General features: G+C 48.8%; 1 protein-coding gene across 1 annotated transcript in view; it reads left to right on the forward strand.

The window, feature by feature from the left end:
• The first annotated feature begins 10,019 nt into the window (after positions 1-10,019).
• Plxnc1 (plexin C1) overlaps positions 10,020-24,099 on the forward strand; it is a 149,788-nt gene continuing 135,708 nt past the window's right edge. Inside the window, 2 exon segments of the mRNA XM_040755002.1 lie at positions 10,020-11,030; positions 11,032-11,127. Coding sequence (XP_040610936.1) covers positions 10,065-11,030; positions 11,032-11,127 — 1,062 coding nt within the window. The 5' untranslated portion in view covers positions 10,020-10,064.

The following is a 24,099-nucleotide window of genomic DNA, read 5'->3' on the forward strand; positions in this document are numbered from 1 at the left end:
TCTGTCAGGCTCATTCAAATACAGTTGGTGATGTTCTCGAACCTTTCTACCCTTTATCAGATGACCTTATGATCCTAACATTGTTGATGACAGGGTCTCTCCCTAGAGGCCAAAGTCTAGCTGCAATGATGAGACTTTGTCCCTGTTCTATGAAAAAAACTTGTCCCGAGGAGACCATACACATGTCTACTCACCCCAGAGAGGCAGCCCATGACAGACCAAAGTACAGATGCCACCAAAGTCCAACTGGGTGAACCAATGAGATGAACTGGGGTTACTGACAGGAGCAGAAATGACCCAAAGACAGATGCATCACCAAAGCCCACCCCAGCAAGGATGACAACTCCCAAAACTGGGAACCCAGAGCACACTGCACAGCCTGCCACAGCTCAACAGGTTGTCGTCTAGGTACGTCGGTTGGGCTAAACCTCTTTCAGGCAGTTTGGCTGGTTTCTGCCTCTTCTTGGAAGCTGGTCTGATCTTGGAGTCTTCTCTGCAGCTCATCTCTGCTTATCTAAAGGGGGCTCTCAGCTGTTTTTGCTTTCTTTGGCAGGGAGGGGCCTAGTGAATCTGCTCAACTTCAGGGACTTCCTGAAGCTCTTTGGAGTTGCTTGCCTTTCTGCTGAAGGAGCTTCCCCACAGAATTGAATGTTTCAAACTGGCAGGCAGCAGTCCCTCAAAAGACAACCAGTCCCACATGAAGGTGTAGAGAAAAGGCTCAGGTTGCCTACAGAGAAGCCAGCTCTACCTACAGCACAACTGTAGACTTCCAGCCTCAGAGCTAGGAAGATATATATATATATATATGTATGTATATGTATATGTATATATATATATGTATATATATGTATATATATCAGCCAGTTTGGGGGACTTGGCTATGAAAACTTTAGGAAACTCATGTACTGCACTGGGGTCTCAGTATCAGATAATAGTAATAATGTCACTATTTACTGAGCAGATCCTGTGAGCAGGGCACTGTGTTAAATGCATTCCCCACACCTCCCACACATGTCTCATTTAGTGTTCATGAAACCCCCATGAGATGTGACATTTCTTCCAGTCTACCATGAGAATGCTGAGACTCAGATAGCCCAAGCCTGCCTCACTACTAACTAGTGGAATTGAGACATGATTAGGGCCATTGTACCCTGTTACAAAGAAAACGGCACTTCTTCCTTTGGACACAGGCAGCCCCTGCGTCAGAAGGCAGGGACTGGTGAGCAGGGGGCTGGTTGGTTTTCAGTCCCATTTGCCTCCTTGAACAAGCCTCCACCTTACCATGACCGCCTCTGCAGCCCAAGAACTTGATCATTACATTGGATCCGCTGGGGGTGGAGGTAGCTGGGGTGCCACTGAGAGGTAGGAGTATGTGGGCACATGTGGATCGTGGGTGCTAGGGTGCAGATCCTACCTATACACAGTTGAGGGTGTGGCATGGGCCCTTCACGGTCTCCAGGAGAACCATGAGGCCTTCCTTCAGCCCTGGTACACTCACCCCCTGGTACACTCACCCCCTGGTACACTCACCCCCTGGTACACTCACTCACCAGGCTCAGCACACTCCATCACTGCCAGTCTTTCAGAAACTAACCTAGTTTGCAGGATCACACTCCAGGATGACCCTACGGTCCTTTCACCACCGTCCTTGTCATCCCCACCACTACCATCAAACCAAAGAGCCTAAGGGATGCCTCTCTGGCTGTTTTATTTGGCTCCAAATCTGTGCCTATGCCTTTCTTCACAATGAAAACTCTATTTTGCTATAAAATTTGTAGTTTTCATGATGGGGATAGGGACCTTTGACACCATAAATATTTAATCACCCTTGAGATGTGCAATGCATGAGGAAATAGATTTTCAGGTTGGCTCTGAGTAGCAAAGTAGAGAAGCCATGCAGGGCCTTCACAATATTTCCGTCTTAGAACTTACGGTGCCTCACATTCCCACCGCCTCAGAGTGGCTGCACCTATGAAGCAAGCGAGGGCGCCCCGTCTATCTGTTTAGACATTCGTTGGGGTGGGCTAAGATGAGGTCTAGAGGGAAGAAGTATGGCGATCTCTCCTGAATTCTGTTTTAGTGACAATGAATAGGCATGAAACTTCTAGACTATATTGGGGCGACTGCCGCAGTTCAGACTTGGGGAATGTCTAAAGGAGAAAAAAGCTGTCTGTTCGGTTTTGTGTCTTGTTTGAAAATCCACTTCAAACATTCACCAGTGTTTCAGAGATCATAACCGCCCTGTGCCCCCACCACCTCCTGAGCCCTTGGCCCCGGTTAGTCCCGGCTTACTTTCAAGGCACTTTTAGTTTTATGTTTTAACTGGAAAAAATAATAATCTTGCCCAGTAGGGTATCCATTTGTTTCTATCAATGGGCCGAATTTAGTTTAGGAAAGTCTGTACAGAGGGAATGAAATGTACCCCCCCGCCAGATCTGGAGGCACCAACCATTTGGAAATAAAGGAGATACGTTTTGCCTAGTCTCTCCTCATGCTGGCCACAACAGACAAACCAAATGTCCCTGTTGAAGTGCCATCCCAGATCTCTTCTGGATCCATCTTTGAAGTAGGTTGAGTTGTTTGTTACATTCTGGCAGGAAGCAAGTGACACAAACTGAAGCAGCAAAAACGGGGGTGATGGCTGAGGTGTGGGGAGGGGGAAGGGGGCATGTTAAGGCCGGCATCAGCAGGAGGCACGGCGTGCCACAGAGTGGGGGTACTCAGGAAACCAGGGCAGCCTATGGCTGTGGCTTGAGAGAGGACACCCTGTGGAAGCAGTGGCTTTGGAGAGGACATGGTCACAGCTAGCACACAGATTGGCAGGGAGCGAGTTGGAGGACTAAGTTTCTGAGTTTCGTCCTAGCTCTCCACCCCTGGATCTCCGGCAGGGCCTCCCATTGGCTGAATCCGATCAGAAGCCAAACAGCAAAGCCTGTGTCCATAGATGCAGACTGCAGGTATGGAGCAGGATGGGGAAAGTGGAGGTGATGGGGGAGCTGATTGCTGTGCAGCAAAGATGGGCAAGAAGTTAGTAGGAAGGACCAGAGAAGGGGAGGAGTGGACGGGGTTCCACAGAGGTACCCTGACCTGCAAACTCATGGTGCTCCAAATAGGAAATAGGTCCCAGGTTTGGTGGTGGTGGTTTTACAGTCACATCTCAGCCAATGACTTTTAAAAAGACAAAAAGGCGCCGGGCGCCGGGCAGTGGTGGTGCACGCCTTTAATCCCAGCACTCTGGAGGCAGAGGCAGGTGGATCTCTGTGAGTTCGAGGCCAGGCTGGTTTACAGAGCGAGTTCCAGGACAGCTTTCAAAACAATACAGAAGAAACCCTATCTCGGAAAAAAAAAAAAGGTGCCAGGCATGGTGGCATGTGCCTGTAATCCCAACACTAGAGAGGTTAAGGCAGAAGGATTTCTATTTCAAGGCTATCCTAGGCTTAAAATACAAGGATCAGGGCCACTGAAAAAGATGACTATTCTTGCAGAAAACCAAGATCTGGTTCCCAGAACCTACATAGTGGCTCACAACTGTCCGTTACACTCTAGTTCCAAGGGATCTAGTGCCCTCTTCTGGCTTCGGCAGGCACTAAACACACATACAGCACACCTATATACACACAGATAAACACTTATAAAACACAATCAAAATCTGTTTATGAAAAGGACTGGGAGATGTTTCAGTCAGGAAAGTGGGACCTGAGGTTTGGAGCCCAGCCATGTAAATACTGGGTGTGGTGGTGTATGTCAAGTAGCCCCAGGACTTATGGGGTGGACACTGGGGCTCATTGGCCGGCCTGTCCAGCTGGATTGGTGAGGTTAGGGTTCTGTGAGAGACCATGTCTCAAAAGAGGAAAGTAACGAAGGAAGACACCAGCCTCTGGCCTGCATACACGCATGCGCACATCCACATCCCCACCGCCACATTGAAAAGGGGAAATGACTAAAGGTGGCAGAAAGGCAAGAGAAGTGCTCCAGTCTTTACATTTGGGATTCTGCGCATGAAGCCATTCTTGTCAGGGATGCTGGTGGAACCACCATGTCCCCAGCACCTTCCCAGTGCCGATGAGGACAAGGAGCGTTTTCCTCCTCTTCCCCAAGACCACAGGCCCAATCACCCCACAGCCACTGCCCATGCTCAGAACTCGCTCCGGTAGCAGCATTTTCCCGGGAGGGCAGCGGCAGTGGGATAAGCGGTGTAAGCTTTGCAGACAGCGCCAGCTGCTCACCACGAAGTCCAGCAACTTCACTGTCAGCTCTGAGCATCTCCCCACCAGGATCTCGAGGAAGCGGAAGTACAAGTGACTGTGGAGTTATCTGCCTGTTAATCTTATCGTCTGCTATTCATTTTAAGAGTTTGAGTTATTATTAATATGAAGGCCTGCTTTGTGGCAGGTCTTCTCTCTGAATGAGTTTGTGCCAAGCTGCCAGTTATCAAGAGACTTGGGCCCAGGATTATGCTAACAGTCAGTCTTCTCTGGGATGTGATGTCTAAGCAAAGAGGAAGGGATCTCTCTCTCTCTCTCTCTCTCTCTCTCTCTCTCTCTCTCTCTCTCTCTCTCTCTCTAGCTCTAGCTCTCACTGTCTGTCTCCCAAGACAGAGTTGTTGTTGTTGTTTTTTGTAACAGCCCTGACTGTCCTGTGTCTCACAGAGACTCACATGCTTTTGCCTCCTGAGTGCTGGGATTAAAGGTGTGTGTCACTACTGCCTGGGGATTTTTTTTGTTTTTTTTTAAAGAAGGATCAGTATTTTTTGTCTACCCCCAGTAACCTTTTGGAAACTATAAGAAAAAAATACAAGTGAGGGTATCTACAAATTTAAAACAAATCCAAGAAGAGCTTCATTTTAAGAGACAGCACAAGTTGCAGAAGTGTCCCGAACCTGCAGATGTAGCTGGTTGACAAGCTTGCCTTCTTTCTGCAGCTCTGGGAAGCACCGTGGTTACTGATGACTTAACTGTATTTTGCTATCAATCAGGCATGGCCTTAGATTCTTCACCATGGATAGGTTTAGTGAGTAGTTGAAGAAATGTCAAGAGCTGAGTATGTGTCCTAGTTTTCTTTCTGTTGTTGTGATAAGTGCCATGACCAAAAGCAACCTGGGAGGAAATGGCTTACTCCATCACACATTTGTGCTCCATCATGAAGAGCAGCCAGGTCAGGAACTGAGGCAGAGACCTCAGAGGAACACTGCATACTTGATTGCTCCCCATGGTGTGCTCATACAATTCAGGCCCCTCCCGAAGGGTGGCGCCACCCACAGTGAGCTGGTCTTTTCTGCATCAATCATTAATTAAGAAAATGCCCTACAGATTTACCCACAAGACAATCTGATAGAGGCAGTTCCTTGACTGAAATTCTACCTTTTAGGGTGACTCTAGTTTGTGTCAAGTTTACAAAAACTTCACCAGCATGGCAGGTTGCTTCAGTAATCGAATACTGAATGCCAGGCTAATGTCTCAGTCTTCACAATCTTGGAGTAAGATTTGGTATTTTCCATTCTTTCCATAGACCCTTAGTAGTGAAGGCTCTTATATAGCTTAAAGAAAGTCAGTGTTGGGACTCTAAGAAAAGTGTTTTTGAATGTTCCACTCTGTTCTTTCATCTCTAATTGCTACCCTTCTGGGAAGTGACATGTAACCCTGCTAAGCCCTGACATAGAGAAAGATGACAACAGGAATGTTGGGGGTGACCTCACATTGCATCACATCACCTAGTGTTCTTACATTAGCATGGAAGGGTACTCTCCATCCATCCAAGGTCCTGTTGAGTGACAGGTAGGACCAGTCCCTGGACTTCCTCAGTCACATCTTGAGAACTTGTGTGAAGGTTCTAGCATATGAGCAAGCTACCCTTGTCCAATGGTCTTCCTTCATCAGGGAAGGTAATTGTCTTTGGAGCACGTTGCTTTGAGAAGGATGAAAACAGAGTGCTGAGGTAGGAAGGGAATACCCACCTGGCCAGCCAGATCAGTCAACTCTAGCAGTTGATGAGGTGACTGGTGTCACAGCCCGACCCCTCAGCCACGTCTTACTGCAGTGTATTTGACTGACTTTTCATAGTGGTTGAACTTTGTTCAACCCATCTCTCGGCATCAACTCGAACTATAAAACATCACTTCCTCTACTGTATTTTCAACTATCTGATCATCAGCCAGACCTGGGAGGAAGCTAGCTCGTTTCATTTTCCTGTCAGCCACCAAAAGGGGTCAGGAACTCTGATAACGTCTTTAGTGTGAAGGGTGCAGAGTTGTGGAGAAAAAGTGGCCCATCTGAAATTCAAGGAGGCCAACACGGGTGTGCTTTGGACAGCATTGCTCAGATTCTATCTAGGGTGATGTAGCTACGTCGACAGGGTGTGTAAAGAATCTGTTGACCACCAGAACTAACATTCTCAATTGCACGTGGCTCCCATCAACCCAACCAGCCCTCTAAACCATAGTCAGATTAAAAAAAAAGGGGGGGGGAGAAAAGTGAAGTGTGAATATGAACGATAACCATCTTGTGACTGTGACCTGTTACAGGCCTACTGAACAGTTCTTAACATCTCAAGCCTCAGCAGGAAACCGCACGATCTATGAAGCTTGTCCAGCAGAGTGAGTCTGATTTTAGATGGCTTGGTTAACCCAGATTGCCTTCAGTGCCTGGGGGAGTGGATATTTTCTTATTATGGAGACTTTTCCAGCCAGTGAAGGCTATGCATACAACTGCTCAGAACCCGTCTGAACTGCCCGTTTCCGTGGTAGCAGGCCTGTCTGGAGGATGGATCTGTACCACCTTCTTTTGTTTGGGTTTCAGCCATTTGTGTTACAAGAAGTTCCAAAATGTGCCATAAGGGACATCCAACAAGGTAGGCTTGGCCTGTAGGAGAGGGAAGCTTTGTCATGGATGGGCTACATACCCTAGGGCCAGATGGGTGTGTCTAAGAGAAAACCATCAAAGAGATACAGACCCCATGCCTAAATATTTATTTAGGTGGTTCAGATTTCCCACACTTTTCAAATGTGAACGTGTGTCCTGAAGGTGGAGCTTTAGTATAGGAGAAAATTGGGAAGGGGCAAAGCATTTGCTCAAAATGGGGCAGGATCAGCAAAGAACGTTGTTTCCAGGTTTCCTGACCGCCTGTATTTTTTCATGCCAAAAAGTTAGCATGGATTCTGGTTTTTTCCACTATAGGAGTCTGCATACAATTAAACAGGAGGAAAAAGGGAGCCTGCTTGCAGGATCGGGGCTTACAGTCTCAGCAAAATAAGGAGACACAGGAATCATCAGAGCTATTTCTCCTCCTTGCTGGTAATTTTTGTAAGATGTTGTATCTTTTTCAAAATGCAGCAGCAAAGGATTGAACGGTGATCAAAATGCCACACCATAGAGTATGCCTAATCCAAATGGCTTCCAAGATGGTCTGCAACTGATTGTAGCAACCCTACAGGATTTAGGGAAATGACTTGGTTCCCAGTGAAGTAAAACTATCTCTGAAATGGAATTGAATGCAGCGTCTCAGCACTTCTCCCTGCTAGTCCATTTGGGAAGCCACGAGAACCTCCATGTTGATCACTCACAGGTAACTGCAGGGGGACCGCACAAAGGCCCCTCTGCTATGCCGTGTGTGTGGGGGGGCTCAGTGTGCTTTGGGAGAGGGTTATATTTTTTCCAATTTCAGCAACGCAAAAAATCTTTAAAGTATTTCAGGTGGTGGGGGATTGGGGAAGATGGCCTGTTTTTTGTTTGTTTTGTTTTTGGTTTTTTTGTTGGTATTTTTTCCCCCTGGTAGCAGTTAAACCATCTGATTTGCGTTCCTTAAGAGGTCCATACTAACATCCACCTAGACCCACACCCCCCCCTCTTTTCTCTTTCCTCCATTTTCTGTCACTACAGAAGGGGTGACCCCTGTCTAACATTTAAAAACATTGGCACTGTCTGTTGCCAGGCAAAAACAATGATAGCAGTTGTGTGTGTGTGTGTGTGTGTGTGTGTGTGTGCGTGTGCCTGTGTGTGTAGGTAGGTAGGTAGGTAGGTGGAATGGAAGCCAAGGCCTAGGTCAAACTCTCTGTCACTGAGCTACGTCCACCCCTAATGTAGTCCCGTCAGCTGTACATCTAGGTTAGGCTCTCAAGCTTCTTGTCCACTTGATCCCTCCTCCCTTCTGCCTTTCTAAGGTCCAACCAGCAAGGAGGAGAGTCTGAGCAGTGTCATGGAAGTGCCTGGCGCTGCCGATTTGACCCTGAGAAAACTCATGTAGCCACTACAAAAACAACAAAACAAAGCCAGATTTCATCCAGAGCTGGGTTGACTTGGAGGGAAGGAGGAAAGAACACACAGTGGCCAGCTGTGGTCCATGATGTGGAAAAGATCTAGGAAGGGGTGCGGGTCCTTTAGCCCCCTCTCCATCCACGGCTGTGTTGGAAGCACCTGAGTTTGCCTCTGGGGAACTCTCTTCTAAGAAAATGTGAGCCTGTCCGCTGCCCAGAGCACAGAGATTTTCTGTTCCGGAAATTCTTGGTGGCTTGAGGGACGACCCAACTGACAGTTGCTCCCTGGGTGAAGTGGAGGGACCGCAGAGGCTCTAAAGACCAGAAGTGGGACACGGTGGCAGAAGGAGAACCTCTGGGAACGTAAAGTACCAGACTCTGAGATGGGAGCAATGGCTGAGCACAGAGCAATTGTGTTTCAAATAATGACCTCCGGGAGTGTTTTAGTGGCCACAGGTGGCACTGGCCTAGCAAACTGCCTCTAAGAGGCTCTGGAGTGAGGGAGGGATGGATTCCAATCTCAGCTGTGCTATTTGCCAACAGTAGTACCCTGGTGGGCTCCACGGCCTCTTCAAGATCACTCTCAAAAGCCGAGTGAGGATGGTAACAGTCACTAATTAATACTGTTGTTTTGAGTGTTAAGTGACTAGAAATCAACATGGTGCATTTAGAACTACGCCCATAACATAGCAAATGCTCAATAAATGCTAGCTATTATCATTAGGATTAGATAGTGAGCAGAACTTTCTAAGTGCTGGGTCTGAGAGCCTGGGACTCCGTTGCCAAGGGAAACTAGGGAGCCTTTTCAAATATGAGAGCTCTGGCCTGAGGGATTGTCCACAACGAGCCTGTGGCGCCTTTCTCCCACCTCACTCTGACCCGGGGGAACCCACCCCCCTGTCACAGGGGCGCCTTGGTCCCCCCTCTGCCGCCTTCTCTTGGCCGCAGCTCCCCAGCGCATCTCTGGGGCCTCCCCCCCCACCCCACCCCCGCCGCTCCACACCTGTCAGCCGCCCTCGCAGCCTCCCGGGGGCTCGAGCCCTGGGCCTCTGCTGCAACCCCTTCGACCCCGGGTCCCCGCTCCACGCGCCTCCCGTTTGCCCGCGGCTGCGTTCGTAAACAAAACCCGGGCGTTGGAGCAGCCCCACGGGCTGGCGAGCGCGGGAGCCAGCTCGGTGCGCGGTTACCGCGCCCGGGGAACCCGGGGCGAGCTAGGGGCGATGGTGGCAGCCGCGGCGGCCGCGGCAGGCGGCTCAGCTTTGTTATGAATAGATGAAAGAGGCCACCTACACAGTAACCCAAATTACGAGACCTCCCTCCTCCCGATCTCACCGAATCAAGAGGGGAGGGGAGATGGGCGTGGAGGGAGGGCGGGCGGGAGGCGGAGGGCGGAGGAGGAAGAGGATGAGGAAGGGGCCAGTTGCATCCCACTTTCACAATGGGAAAGTGAAAACGCACAAGCGCACCCAACCTCTCCAGCCCTCCCCGCCCGCCTCGCTCCCCTCCGCCCGTCCCCTCCCTTCCCCTCCGCGCCTCCCCGCGAGCGCCCGCGCCGCACAGAGGAACTCTCCGGCGAAGGCGGGCGAGGAGGAAGCGGCTCCGGAGCGCGCAGGGCTTGCCGCCGCGGCACAGGCTGCCGGAGCGAGCCCGCCGCGCGCCGTCCTCCCTGCACTCCTTCCCGGCCGAGCCGCGGGGATGGGGCGGCCGCGGGAGCCCGAGCGCGCGCAGGAGCCGCCGCCGCCCGCGTCTCCGTCGCCGCGCGCCAGAGCCGCCTGAGCCGCCGCGCGCCCTGCCCGGGGGCGGCCCCCCTAGCCCCATGGAGGTCTCCCGGAGGAAGGTGCCGCCGCGCCCCCCATGCTCCGCCGCCCCGCTGCCCCTGATCGCCTATCTGCTGGCGCTGGCGGCGCCCGCCCGGGGAGCGGACGAGCCGGTGTGGCGATCCGAGCAAGCCATCGGAGCCATCGCGGCGAGCCGGGCGGACGGCGTGTTCGTGGCGAGCGGCAGCTGCCTGGACCAGCTGGACTACAGCCTGAAGCACAGGCTCTCCCGCCTGTACCGGGACCAAGCGGGCAACTGCACCGAGCCCGTCTCGTTGGCGCCCCCCGCGCGGCCCCGGCCCGGGAGCAGCTTCAGCAAGCTGCTGCTGCCCTACCGCGAGGGGGCGACCGGCCTCGAGGGGCTGCTGCTCACCGGCTGGACCTTCGATCGGGGCGCCTGCGAGGTGCGGCCCCTGGGCAACCTGAGCCGCAGCTCCCTGCGCAATGCTACCGAGGTGGTGTCGTGTCACCCGCAGGGCTCGACGGCCGGCGTGGTGTACCGCGCAGGCGGTACTGATCGTTGGTACCTGGCGGTAGCCGCCACCTACGTGCTGCCGGAGCCGGAGACCGCGAACCGCTGCAACCCCGCAGCATCAGATCGAGACACGGCCATCGCGCTCAAGAACACGGAGGAGCGCAGTCTGGCCACGCAGGAGCTGGGCCGCCTGAAACTGCGCGGTAGTGCGGGCAGCCTGCACTTCGTGGATGCCTTTCTCTGGAACGGCAGCGTCTACTTCCCCTACTATCCCTACAACTACACGAGTGGAGCTGCCACCGGCTGGCCCAGCATGGCGCGCATCGCGCAGAGCACCGAGGTGCTGTTCCAGGGCCAGGCGGCCCTCGACTGCAGCCACGGCCACCCCGACGGCCGCCGCCTGCTGCTTTCCTCCAGCCTGGTGGAGGCCATGGACGTCTGGGCCGGCGTGTTCAGTGCGGCCACTGGAGAGGGCCAGGAGAGGCGCTCCCCCCGCCACCACGGCTCTCTGCCTCTTCAGGATGAGTGAGATCCAGGCGCGCGCCAGGAGCTGCAGCTGGGACTTTCAGGCGACCGAGCACAACTGCGTAAGTCCTGTCCCTGCTGTCCCTGGGGCCCAGGAGGAGACTTGGATGATATGTACCAAGGGTTCAAATCGCGAGCAACTGCCTGAGATTGCAGGCTTCTCTAAAGCGCAGCCTGAGGTCTCCCAAAGGGAAAGTGTAAAAAGGGGCGGCAGGGTGTGGGGGGTGGGGTGGAGGGAGGTTCAAAACTCTAGCGGCTGCCTCTCTTTCCTTTTAGTCCAAATGCGGGCGCTTGTTTGGGACTGAGCTTCCCCACGCCACCCTCTGTCACTAACCGCTTCTCCAAATCGGAGTCTCAGTAGACATGTGGGCTTGACCCTTTGGGCCAACAGTTACTGATGTCCTCACAGAAAAGCGAAAAGCTATCAAACCTAAAGGACTCACTGCCACACCCCGGCCTTTGTGCCCCCCTCACCCCCCCCCCCGGCTGCAATCCATGTGATGTGGTCGGTAGAGTTGTGGCCTGGTCCACGCTGGTAAATAATGCTCCCATGCAAAAGCCACTCACAGACCGCCCAGCATGACCCAGTGCGAGGGGGGGCGGGGCTGTGGCTGGCGGAAGGTGGCTGTGGTCTCAACCTGGCTGAGAGAACCCGAAGAGGCAGGAGGCAGCTTGTGGATGTAAAGCCTCGCCCTGAAGAGAAGAGCCTGGGGAGGTGAAAGTGTTGGGGTGCTCCAGGCAGTTTCTGGGCTGCAGATTCCCAGACTAGATTGCAGGGCTCTCTGGCACCACCCTTGGGTTGTGCCTGAACCAGGCAAAAGACACAGGTTTCCCCAGAGCTCACAGAGCAGCCACGGCTTGAGATCTTGAGATTGACAGTTCTTTGACTGCAAAATAAAGCGGCAGTTCAAGAGGGTCTAGTTGATGGGGATTATGGAGGCTTTGTACACCCCTGCCGAGGCCCTTGCCCTCCCAAGGCTGCTGGCAAGTAACTCTGCATATGGCTCCTGGGAGAGAAGCCTGCCGAGAGCCTCCTTAATCACTGGACAGAATTCAAAGAGCAGAAATTGAGGGCTACAGGTGTTGCCATTGTTTTGCTATAAAATGGACCAGAGGAGGAAGGGAGAAAAGTCTTCGCGTGGAGAACTGTTGCTTGTGCGTTTATTGTGTACCAAGGCGCCGGAAACATTGGCCCTAGGGTATATTAGCATGCGAGTAGAAAAACACTCCCCTCCAGCCCTTTCTCTGCAAAGCACACCTTACCAAATAAATGTTCACCTTACTAACTCAAGGAGAAAACAAGCTTCCAGTCACTTGCTGCTTCTATGCTGGGGCAAGCACAAGTCATCTTTATTTCACCACTAGTGTAATTTAACACATACATGAAAAGAACACATGGCCCCCAAATGGCTTAGTCTTGCTGTAATTATAAAACTTAATATTTAATATCTGCTTTTATATATCTTCATGATCTAATAGCCAAAGTTTGACAAATCACTGGCTTTTCTGTTGAATGATTTGGAATTACCGCCCCCCCCATTTTACTTTGCATCAAGCTTTGGGCACAGTTTGTCTGTGGGTTTAATGACAAGACAGCTCCAAGGCCCACAGCATGTAACCACCGTGGAAGTCCAGGCTTTGCCATCTGACAGCTGTGTCGATGTGCAGAGCCAAAACATTTCTCTTGATTGCATCTACCTATTGAGTACTGGAGGACTCGGTTTCCTTCCAAACCCAGCATGCACCCTGAATGCACTCAAAATCCAGTTCTGGCTCAATCAGGTGTTCCTAGTTGCACCGGGATGGGGAAGGGGCAGGGTTAGTCTACAGATGTTTATCCATCTTCATAGGCGCTCCTGGGAGAGAGCTGCCCCTTGGAAACCAAGCAAGGGATAAACACATGCTGCCAAAAAAAATCTGTAATGGGAAAAAAATAAATAATTAAGACAGGTCCCTGTACAGCATTTCTTGCTGCTGCTGTTATTTATTGAGAACTCCCAGGGTGTTCAGAGCTGTGTGTTCTGAAAGATGGGGTCTCTAACCCTCTGAGCTTGTCATCCAAGTTAAATGATATACTTGGGTTCAAACAATAGCGTGTCATGGCTGCACAGGTGGGAGCTGGGAGTTTTGCATTTTTTTCATCTAAGTAAATTCCTTGCTGTTGATATGCATTAAAAAGACTTAATGGGATAGAATTTTAAGAGCATTTGAATAAAAAGAAGGTGGTAGTTTTGATGAAAAAGCGACAATTTTCTAACCAATTAAATAGGCAGATAAGATACTTAATTCAACAAATAGTTGTTTGATGCCTGCTTGTGAGCAATGAGGTATGCTGGGTGCCACCGATTCTGCCAGGAAAGGGACAATAGCAGGTTGCAACCCCATTTAATGGGGTCATGGGATCAGCGTGGCCTCGGCTGTCACTCACAAGAAATGTTGTCATTCGATTGCATTTCATTTTCAGGTTTTGAATGTGTTTTTGAAAGGCATGCTGAATTATAGGTGCCCAAAACAGGAGTTGGACCTGAAACACACTATAGAGGGAGCCCCAGCAGATTGCAACAGCTATTCCTTCCCTGCAAACATCCCTCCCCCCCCCCGTGCCGTTTTTCTTTGCTTTTTTTCACCAGTGATTCACAGGCTGCAAGGCTCAAGAGTCTAGATTGGCTTGCCTTCCCCCCACCCTCACCCCTCACCCCTGTTCCCAGCTGGTACCTGCACTGCCCATCTTCCATCAACTCGTGGTAATGACAGAACTAGCCAGGTGGTGGTTGCCTATCTCCTGGTCATCTTAGCTCTTAACTGCTCGTTCTTTTCCTTTGGCTTTCCCTGCTGAGGATTAATTTCTGAGACATTGTGCAATGAGTGTATACTGGGTGCTTTACACACAAGGCATTTTCTTTTTTTGCCCTGCCACCAAATTTCAATATAGGTTCACAGAGGCAGTCCATCAACTGCAGCCCCCAAGTGCACCCAGATGGCCAGTCTCTGCAGATCCACTCAGAGGCCCTGATGTGCATTTGGGTAACACCTGCTGTCCTAGATAGTTTCGTGTCAATTTGACACAAGTTAAAGTCATCTGAGAGGCGAGAGCCTCAACTGCAAAAGGTAGGATGAGACTGTAAGTATACAAGCCCGTAGGGCTTTTTCTCAATGGCTGATGGGAAGGACAGCCCATTGTGGGTGGGGATGTCTCTGGCTGCTGGTTCTGGGTTCTATAAGAAAGCAGACTGTGTTAAGTCAGTGAACAGCACTCCCCTATGGCCTCTGCATCAGCTCCTGCCTCCAGGTTCCTGACCTGACTTTTTTCCAGTGATGAACAGTGAGTGAAAGTCTTTCCTCAGAAACCTGCTTTTGGTCATGTTCTTTCATCATAGTAATAGAAATCCTAACTACTACACCTCCCCAGAATGGCTTCTGCGAGATTTTCAGTAGGTCTGGTTGGTTGGTTCTAGGAAAAGCATCCCATTTTCCAGATGAATAAGCCATGATCAGCAAGAAAATAAGTATCAAAGCCTTGAAGTTTAAGCCCCGTCTCCCACCATCTATTGCTGTATTTTTTTTCTATCGTGGTACTTCTGGAACTTCCCCCCTGAAAGGCCCCTAACTTAAAAGGCAGCAAACACTTTTCACTGGAACAGAAGTTCTCAGCCTGTGGGTCGTGAAGCCTTTGAGGGGTCAAACAGCCCTTTCACAGGGGCTGCATATCAAATACCCTACATATCAGATATTTCCGTCATAGCAGTAGCAAAATTACAGCTATGAAGTAACAATGGAAACGCTGTTGTGGTTGGGGGGTCACCACAACATGAGGAACTGTATTAAAGGGTCACAGCATTAGGAAGGCTGGGAACCACTGCTCTAGGATGCTGCTTTTCAAGTAAAGGATGCCCTCTGAAGGCAGTGTTTGCTTCCAATCTTGGGTTGTGCTTTAAAATGTCACATGGTTTGTTTTCTTCGTTATGCTCCATAACTTACCTGTGTTTAGATTAATATAGCAGTGCATGCTTTTAATTATATACATTAATCTGTGAAGTTAATTTCACTTCCTCTCTCTGTCTGAACTCCCACCACCTTTGGCACACCAATGTGTGAAAGTGTTTGTGTTTGAGTCTGTGAAGATGGATTATTCTAGATTTGTTTGACTACCATAGTTGGGTCTTGGAGTTGCCTGTGGATTGAACACAACTGTTGTACTTCTGGGGAGAGTATTGTATTTTCTCATAGTTTGGCTCATACAAGTGACCCTTCGAGTTCTTTCTGCCTATTGCAGGTGAATGTACCTCTCCCATACTCACATAATTCTAACCCTGATATAATTCGACTGTCAGGCAGATAACCACAAAGTGATTGCATAGTCTCCGCCAGCAACAGTCAAGACTCATGATGCTGCTGTGTATAGAAGTGATAGCCCAATTCTACTTGGCAGTGTGACCTGCTGACCTCACAACACAGCCTTCCCGTGGTGTTTATTGCCCTTCCAGTTTCTGTTATGATTCTGCCCAGCCTTTTTGTTATCTGTAGACTAGATGGTGAATCGTACCTTCAAGCACACATCTGACATGCAAGAGTGGATTCAAAAGGACAAGTGTAATGACAGAATCCACTTAGAAAGAGGGAAAAGGCAATCACAGCTACTATCTGCTGAGTAGTTATCATGGCAGGGTTTGTGCAAAGCAATTTACATGCCTTATTTTCTGTTGATTCTCAGTCACCATATGAGGCAAGGACTTAAGTTATTATGATGATTATGGATAAGAAAATTGAAGCCCAGAGAGCTTTGCTTAGGTTCCGAGCTTGCAAATAGCAAAGGATTTAGAACTTATGTGGTCTGGGTCTAGGACCTCGGTTTTAAACTATTGCCATGGATAGTCAGACCCTACAGACCCTGAGTTCTGGTGTCCATCCTATCCTACATGGAGCCAGCAAGGCTCAATTGCTGTAGACCAGCTGTTTGTAGATCTATGGTAGAGCAGAGAATCCTTGGTTGCGAACAGAGTTTCTGAGTTTACAATTGTCACCACTTGAAGTTCTGTCTGATGCCAGGTATGGTTTCTCAGCCACTAATTTCTTATTAATATTGTTCTTGGCATGTGGGCCTGTAAATAACCTTTACAAGTGTTTGTTCTTAAAGCTCCAGTACCTAGTGCAGAATCTGCTATGTAGTTAGAGATCAAGAAGTGTCCGTTGTATGAACAAATGGAGGATCTTGGCAGATTATGTCGGAAATAAAATAAATGTATTATGCACTGAGCAGCAATACTTTCCTGGTTCCAGTCACCATATAGTCCCATAAACTTTGTCCTTTACCTAATAACTGCTATGTCAAGGATCCTTTCTCTTCAAGTTCTGGGTTAGATGACCTTTATTCACTCGTCTGGATTTTCTCAAATATTCCTGTAATATCAATAGCCAGGCTGCCTGTGTTGCCAGGTTGCAAGGTATTGTTGACCACAGAAACTTGCATGATTGATATTTCTGTGGTTGATTTAATAGTATTCAAATTCTAGAGAGAAGGGGCTTTATGTTGCAGGTTAGTGATCCTTAAGGTGTGGTGTGTGGACCACCAATGCAAACATTACCTGGGAATTTGCTTAAAATATAAATTCTTGGACCCAATATCAGACTGACTAAATTGGAGACTCTGGGTCTGGATACAGGGTGGGGCTGGTATTAAATTTCCTACAAGACTAAAAATGTTCCATCCTACCAGGAAGCTTCTTAATCAGGAAAGTGAACAACTCAAAATAACTTCAGGAAGTTCCTGAAGCTGAGCAGACTCACTAGGCCCCAGCTTACTGGAGTAAGCAATAAGAGCTGAGAGTCCCTCCCAGGCAAACAGAGCTACCAAGAAGACTCTGAGACCAGACCAGCTGCCTGAAAGAAGCAGAAGCTGCTTGGAAGAGGTTTAGACCACAGTCACTTGGAAAGTACATTCTCCAACCTGTTGAGCTGCCTGCAGACTGTGCAGTGTGCTCCAGAAACCCAGGTCACCCTTGCTACGATGGACTTTGGTGATGGAGCTGTCTTTGGTACATTGCTGCTCCAGTTAACCCCAATAAAACTCATTGGTTCTCAAAGTTGGACTTCGGTGGAACCCGTACTTTGGTCTGTTGTGGGATCCCTTTCTGGTGTGAGTAGACGTGTGTAGCCTCTCCCCAGGAAAAGTCTTGTCACACAGAACAGCTGGAAGTTTGGGGCTTTGTTTGTTTGGAGAGCTTATTTATTTCATTTTATGTATATGGACACTTGGTCTAGATGTGTATCTGTGTTCCATATTATGCAGTGGCCCCAAAGACTGGAAGAGGGTGTCGGGTCCCCTGGACTGGAGTTAACAGATAGTTGTTGCCTGTCGTGTGGGTGCTGCCCTCTAATGTGGGTCCTTTAGAAGAACACAGTGCTCTTAACCACTAAGCCACCTCACTAGCTTGCAGCCTGTTTTTAATAGGCTTCAAAGTGGTTTGAATCCATGCTTAAGTAAAAGACGTGAATTTCATTGTGGTCCAGTTGCAGAGCCTGAAATAGGGATTTGCCCATTTTCCTCCCTTGTATTTTACCATAAAATGCCATAAAAAGTCACCACTTTATAGTGGTACTCCTTTTTCTTTCCTGCTTGCTCAAAGGCATTACCTAGACAGATTTTTAAAGCTTTAACATTTGGGGGTTGTATTCCAAATCTCAAAAACCTGTAGTTCACAACTAGATTTTTCACATTGCGTGACAACAGTTTATTTGCATTTTATACTAGTATGTAGGAGAATTTCTAGAACCTTCTGTACTGGAGCCAATTCCACACATCAGAGATGCTCTCTGAGGGTTTTCTTCTGTGCAGTGCCAATCCTGAGACCTATCCTAGTTAGGCGCAGTTGGTTGCAAAGCTGTATGTGCATAAGCTCAAGTAAGGGAACCAGGGCTTTCACCGACAGGAACATTGGGAGCCACGTGAATAGTCCTGGAATTAGAGCAGCAGATATACTGCTTCCTAAGGGTTACATGTACAGGCCCTGGAGTCAGGTCAATGAAACAAAGCTGCCTCTTAGCAGGTGTGCAAACTTGGGCAAATGGTTTAGCCTTTCCATGCCTTGTCCTTTCGCTCATACATACGGATCCTGTTATGACACAAGGTTCTAGTCTGAATTCATACATTAATATGGAGTGTAGGTAATGCCATGTACATGTTGACCGTCACCACCATTTGTGATTGGTAATGGAGACAGGATGAAGTGGTGTTGGCAGGTGATTATGAATTGAAGGCAACTTGAAGGAACTTTCTCTGCATCAGAAAGTGACAGATGCTTAGTCTAAGGTCCTAAGGTTTTGTAGTTAGTGTGCTAGCTTGACTACCTAACTCCATTCTGTTCCCAAGTACGATCCTCTGCTTCCTCACACATATGCCCTTCACTGCCTCTACCGGAACGTGCCTCAGCTTGACCCAGACTACATCTTAATACCTTCCGCTTTGCCTACTAACTGCCAATGGGTCTCTAGGGCATGCAATTCAGATCACCAGGAAAAAGGTGGGATTGTGTCCAGCTCGCCTTTTCACACCAAATCATGAACACTTGTTTAATGTAGGCAGCCGCTGTCCTCAGAATAGTGCTAACTTTTGATCCAGTCAGGACAGTCCCCTCCAGGTCCTGAGGGTGCACTCCCCCAGAGAAGAATGATGGAGGAGCCCAACTGACCAACCCTTGACTATAATAGCATAATGTCATCTCACGGTTTTCTGGTGACTGTTCCTTCCTTGGAGCATGTGTGGCACATGAAAGCTGAGAAGCCTGTGCCTGGTGGATGGGCACACACCTTTAATCCCAGCACTTGGAAGGCAGAGGCAGGTGGATCTCTACAAATTCAAGGCCAGCCTGGTCTACAAAGAGAGTTCCAGGACACCCTTGGCTACACAGAGAAACCTTGTCTCAAAACAAACAAAGCAAAGCAAAACTGAGAAGTCTCAAAGCCACCATGGGGACAGTTGGTTGGAATCATGGATCTCATTTATTTGTCAGGGCCAGAAAATAGCCTAAGTAGGTAGGTTGGTTAGTTGGTTGATTTGATACTCACAAATTTTCTTAGTTATAGCATTCTCTCTCGATGAAACAGTAATTTACTGATATTTCAGTTACTGTAGCTGATTCCCCTTATTAAAAATACTATAACCTGATTACAGTTCCCTCTCCCTCTACTCCTCCCAGTTCCTCCCCACATCCCCTCCCACCCAGATCCACCCTGTCTCTTATTCAAAGACAACAGTCTTCTAAGAGATATTAATAAAATAAAGTAAAATATAATAAGATGAAACAAAAACTAATACATTGGAATAGGACTAAAACAAACAGAAGGAAAAGAGACCCCCAAAAGACACAAGAAACAGTATAGACACAGACCCCCCTCACTGACACACTTATGAATATAACTGTATTGTATATTAGCTATAATGTATATATACATGACACAAGGAACCTCCAATGATGCTGCTGAGTTTATTTTCTGTTAGCCATCTCCTGCTGGCCATGCAGTTTACCATTAAGAGTAGTTTGTTTCCCCAGTGAGACTCCCTTAGCGAAAATAAATTTTCATTTGCAAGTGGTTATCTTCTTTCAGCTCTAGGACCCACCTGGCGCAGACTGATGCAGGCCCTGTGGATGCTGCTGAGGCCCTGAGTTCATGTGTGCATTAATCCTACTGATTTAGAGGACCTTATTTTCTCTGGCTCTTCTGCTCTTTCTGCCTCCTCTTCTGCAGGCTCTGAGCCCTGAGAGGAGGGGTTTGATGGAGACCTCCTGTTTGGGGCTGAGTGTTTCAACAGTAGCTGGGTTTTGTATTAGTTCCTCTGCTCAGTTACTGCTTGTAATGCTTTCCTCAGAGAAGTTAGTTGTTAGGGAACTTGGTGCTGTTTCTAACCCAACAGCCCAACAGTTCTTACACAGAGTTCATCAAACTTTTTTTTTTCTTTCTTTTTTTTTTGTGAAGGGTCAGATAGTCTCAGTTTCTTAATCTGTCATGGCTACTGACCTCTCATTGTCCTATGAACAAAGCCAGGGTTGATATTTAGATAAACCTCTAAAGCTAGGTCCCTATGAAATGTTATGGACACTGAACCCCCAGTTCCTTCTAATTTTTACTTGTCATGAATTATTCTCCACCCCCCAAATTGTTTTTCAAATCACTTAAAAACGTTAAGAACTATTCTTAGCTCCTGGGCCATTCAAAATACAGGCCAGATGTGGCTCACTGGGGGTGGCTTGCCAACTGCCGCTCTTCTAGAGAGAGGGAGGAAAGAAAGCCTCTGCCTGGTCAGCTGCTCACCCTTGGAGGATCCTGGCTTAGAAGCCATAAGGACGGTGCTGGTCACCCTCAGCACAGGAGGACCCAGAAGGCTCCAGAGCAGGGACATGACGCTTGAGCGGTGTCTTGACGCTTAGTGAAGAAGGCACCGAAAGGACTTCTGGAGAGCATCCAGCTTGTGCGCAAGTGGGATGCTGAGCCACCGGCCACTCACCCTGGCTGGGGAGGGTCCAGAAATGAGTGCACCCGGCCAGATGGCGAGGGCTTAATGAGACGGGCAAAGGTGCGTGGATTTACCCCATGGTCGCTTTTAGACTCTTCCAAAGCTTGCTTTTTAAAGCAAACCCTTGCCCAGAAGCTCCATATGTTTAAAGAACAGCAGGTCTCTTTGACCTGCTGCTCTGGGAGACAGCCTTGCCAAGTTCAGAGGTGCTAGGTGAAGCAGGTCGCAAAGTCCCTAGATCCTACGGCTGGCCCCCTGCTGCACATGTGCGTGTGTCATCTCAGGAATTTCTGTTGAGCTGGATGGTACCAAGATGGAGGCTGCAAGGAGCATACCCAAGCCCAGTGTGTTCTAAAAAGATCACTCAAGAGGCAGTAGGTAAAGCAACTGATTACTGAGGACAGCCATTGGTGCAGATCAGTTATTTCTTGAATTTATACACAGGGGCTAACAGTGTGTGGAACTACTTCTGTGTGCAGTGAATAGGGAAGAAAAAAAACATGTAGCAAATGGGTATTTTTACATTAAAACAGTAGCTAAAACTTAAGCGACCATCATATAGCATTGCTCTAAACACTCATCCAATATTATCCCCTTTAATCCTTACCATAACTTGACAAAGTGAGTATTGTCACTCCCAACTTGCAGATGAGGGGGCCATGACACATTGTTAAGCAGGAGGCTAAAACAGTTATGGGGGGAGGATACATTAGGGAAAGGTCAAACAAGATTCCTTGAGAGCTCCCCCAGCTATTGCTGGGTGTGGGCTTTGCTAACAAACCTGAGAGCAAGTGTTCATGGGAAGATGACTTGGTCAGTGTAGCAAGCAAACCGAGTGTGGTTGAGGGTGGGAGGAAGTGGGGGGAGTTGGCTGAAGAAGGAAGCTGCAGCCCATGCGATGGAACCCCTAGGCTGTGGGAAGAGATTAGATTTTGTTCTCAAAGCCTAGGAGAGCTTTTGAAGGCAAGTGAAATGATTGGATTTGAATTCCTAAGTAATGGCTGGCCTGTGGGGAATGGCTGGCCCTGTGGAAGCAGGGAAGCCGCAGGAGGCTCCTACAGTATTGCTGGGACAGAAGTAATGTTGCTTCTGATCAGAGTGGAAACGGGGAGGATGCAGATGAACTCTTGTTTGTTGTCATAAGCCTGTGGGGAGGATAATGAGGACCTGAACTGAGTTCTGACCATGAGTCTGGAAAGGAAGGTGGGAAGAGGTAGCTTATTAAGAAATGGTATTGAAAAGTGTTGGCCACCCATTAGAAGATGATTTCAAGTGCTGCTGGTGTTTGGATTCCTTTGGGACACCCAGAAAGAATGGTGTAAGAGGCTTTGGTAATACATTTTAGGAAGTGAAGCCTGCTCCCCCCTAAAACATGGAATGCATCAGGCTCTGTTTGGCCCACCCAGCCCTGTTTGGACTATGGGCACCCTGAGTGGTATCCTTTTCTTTTTTCTTTTTTTTTATGCTGATAATTATTTATCCACATAGTTCTCAATTTTATAGAGTTTTTATTCTTTTAAATTTCATTTGACATTTCAACCACAGTTCTCCCTCCCACCCCTCCTCCTTCCCCCATCACCCCCCAGCCCACCCCCAGTCCCTCCCCAAGGGTAAGGGCTCCCGTGAGGAGTCAACCCACCCCCAGTCCCTCCCCAAGGGTAAGGGCTCCCGTGAGGAGTCAACCCACCCCCAGTCCCTCCCCAAGGGTAAGGGCTCCCGTGAGGAGTCAACCCACCCCCAGTCCCTCCCCAAGGGTAAGGGCTCCCGTGAGGAGTCAACCCACCCCCAGTCCCTCCCCAAGGGTAAGGGCTCCCGTGAGGAGTCAACAAGCTTTGACTCAATCGCCAGCTATCATCACAGAGCCTTCATCCAGTAACTGATGGAACCAGATGCAGACATCCACAACCAAGCACCAGGATGAGCTCTAGGGATCCAGGTGAAGAGAGGGAGGAGAGGATATATGAGCAAGGGAGGCCAAGATCGTGATGGAGAAGTCTACTGAGTGGTATCTTAATCTTTCTTTTGCTGTAACAAAATACCTAGATGGAGTTACAAAGAGTGGAAGTTTATTTGGCTCAGGGTACTGGAGGCTGGGAAGTCTCTCACCATGGTCCTGGCATCTAGAGAGGACCTTCTTGCCACACAGAGGGTGTGGCATGGTGAGAAAAGGAAGTGCAGCTCGGATAGCTGCTGCTTTTAGAAAGTCACTAATGCCATCCTTCTATAGAAAAGATTTCTTTTGCGTATGTGTATTATTGATTCGTCCGTGTGTATCTGCATACTGTGTGTGCAGTGTCTATGGAGGCCAGAAGAGGGCATCAGATCCCCTGAACCTGGAGTTTAGGGATCATTGTGAGCTGCCCTGTGAGCGCTAGGAATTAAAGCCCAATGCTTTGTAAACTTAATGTCCTCCAAAGGGTCCCACCTTCAAATACTAATCGAGTGAGGATGTGAGGGTTCTTTTCTAATAGATGGACTTTTGGAGGGCACATACAGCCACAGCAAGGGGACTAGTAGCCTACCTAGTTCATCTTCGTTTCCTGCGAGGTTGTGTAACACACAGTGAGTGAGCCCCCAGTAAGTGATTACAGAACTGCGCAGAAGGCTGTCTTCATCTAATGGAAAAGGCAGTGTGACAGAGGACTGATATAAAATCTTCCAAGGTGTGCTGATGCTAGGCAGTGTTTATAGGAATATAGAAGCCAGGCAGTGTGAAGGGAAAGGGTGTTTCTGGGGACTTCCTGCTCAGTAAGGCGGAATTCCTCGTCGAGCCTCCCTACCCCCAACCTGGTTGAAGAAGCCTGTATGTAGCACACCAGCTGTTCTTCATCATTGCTCGTTGGCCTCCCCTGAAGGCTCCTCTCTGCCATGGTGACCCCTTTTAAGAACTGGATTCCAAGTAGTGACCCGTGCTTCACCAAGGCAGTAGGATGGGGGAAGCCTGAAGCAGCTGGTAACGGCGGGTGTCGCCTTGTGTCAAGCCCCCGTACTCTGGGATTTTTTTTTCTTAACCCTATGAGAGTCTTGTGCTGTGGGCCTCTGATGAAGCCCATACCTCCTAAGCCTATTTTTAATGCATCAAATGATTTGGGCTGCCAAATAAACCGATTCTATTGCTATACAAATATATCGTTGTATAGTAATATATCTTAACACATTCAACAGCAAGATCTAGCAGCAGTAACCACCATAATCTCGAAGCAGAGATGAGCCTAAATGATATTTTGAGATATCTGCAGCAACTATGAAATGATATTAAAATATCTGATTTCTTTTGGTGACAAAGGCATGGCTTCATTTAATACTACTGTGTACTGAATCCAAAATGAAAGGAAATGCTGCTTCAGTTAGAGCTTGCTAAAATAAAGATGTGCCTGCCTCCCATCATGATTCATGGATTCCTTGAAGTCTGTCCACTCTAAACTATCCATTTAAGTTTGAGAAACCGCCGGGCGTTGGTGGCGCACGCCTTTAATCCCAGCACTCGGGAGGCAGAGGTAGGCGGATCTCTGTAAGTTCGAGACCA

The sequence above is a fragment of the Mesocricetus auratus genome, unplaced genomic scaffold (assembly GCF_017639785.1).
Source record: "Mesocricetus auratus isolate SY011 unplaced genomic scaffold, BCM_Maur_2.0 Super-Scaffold_100011, whole genome shotgun sequence".
Lineage (NCBI taxonomy): Eukaryota > Metazoa > Chordata > Mammalia > Rodentia > Cricetidae > Mesocricetus > Mesocricetus auratus.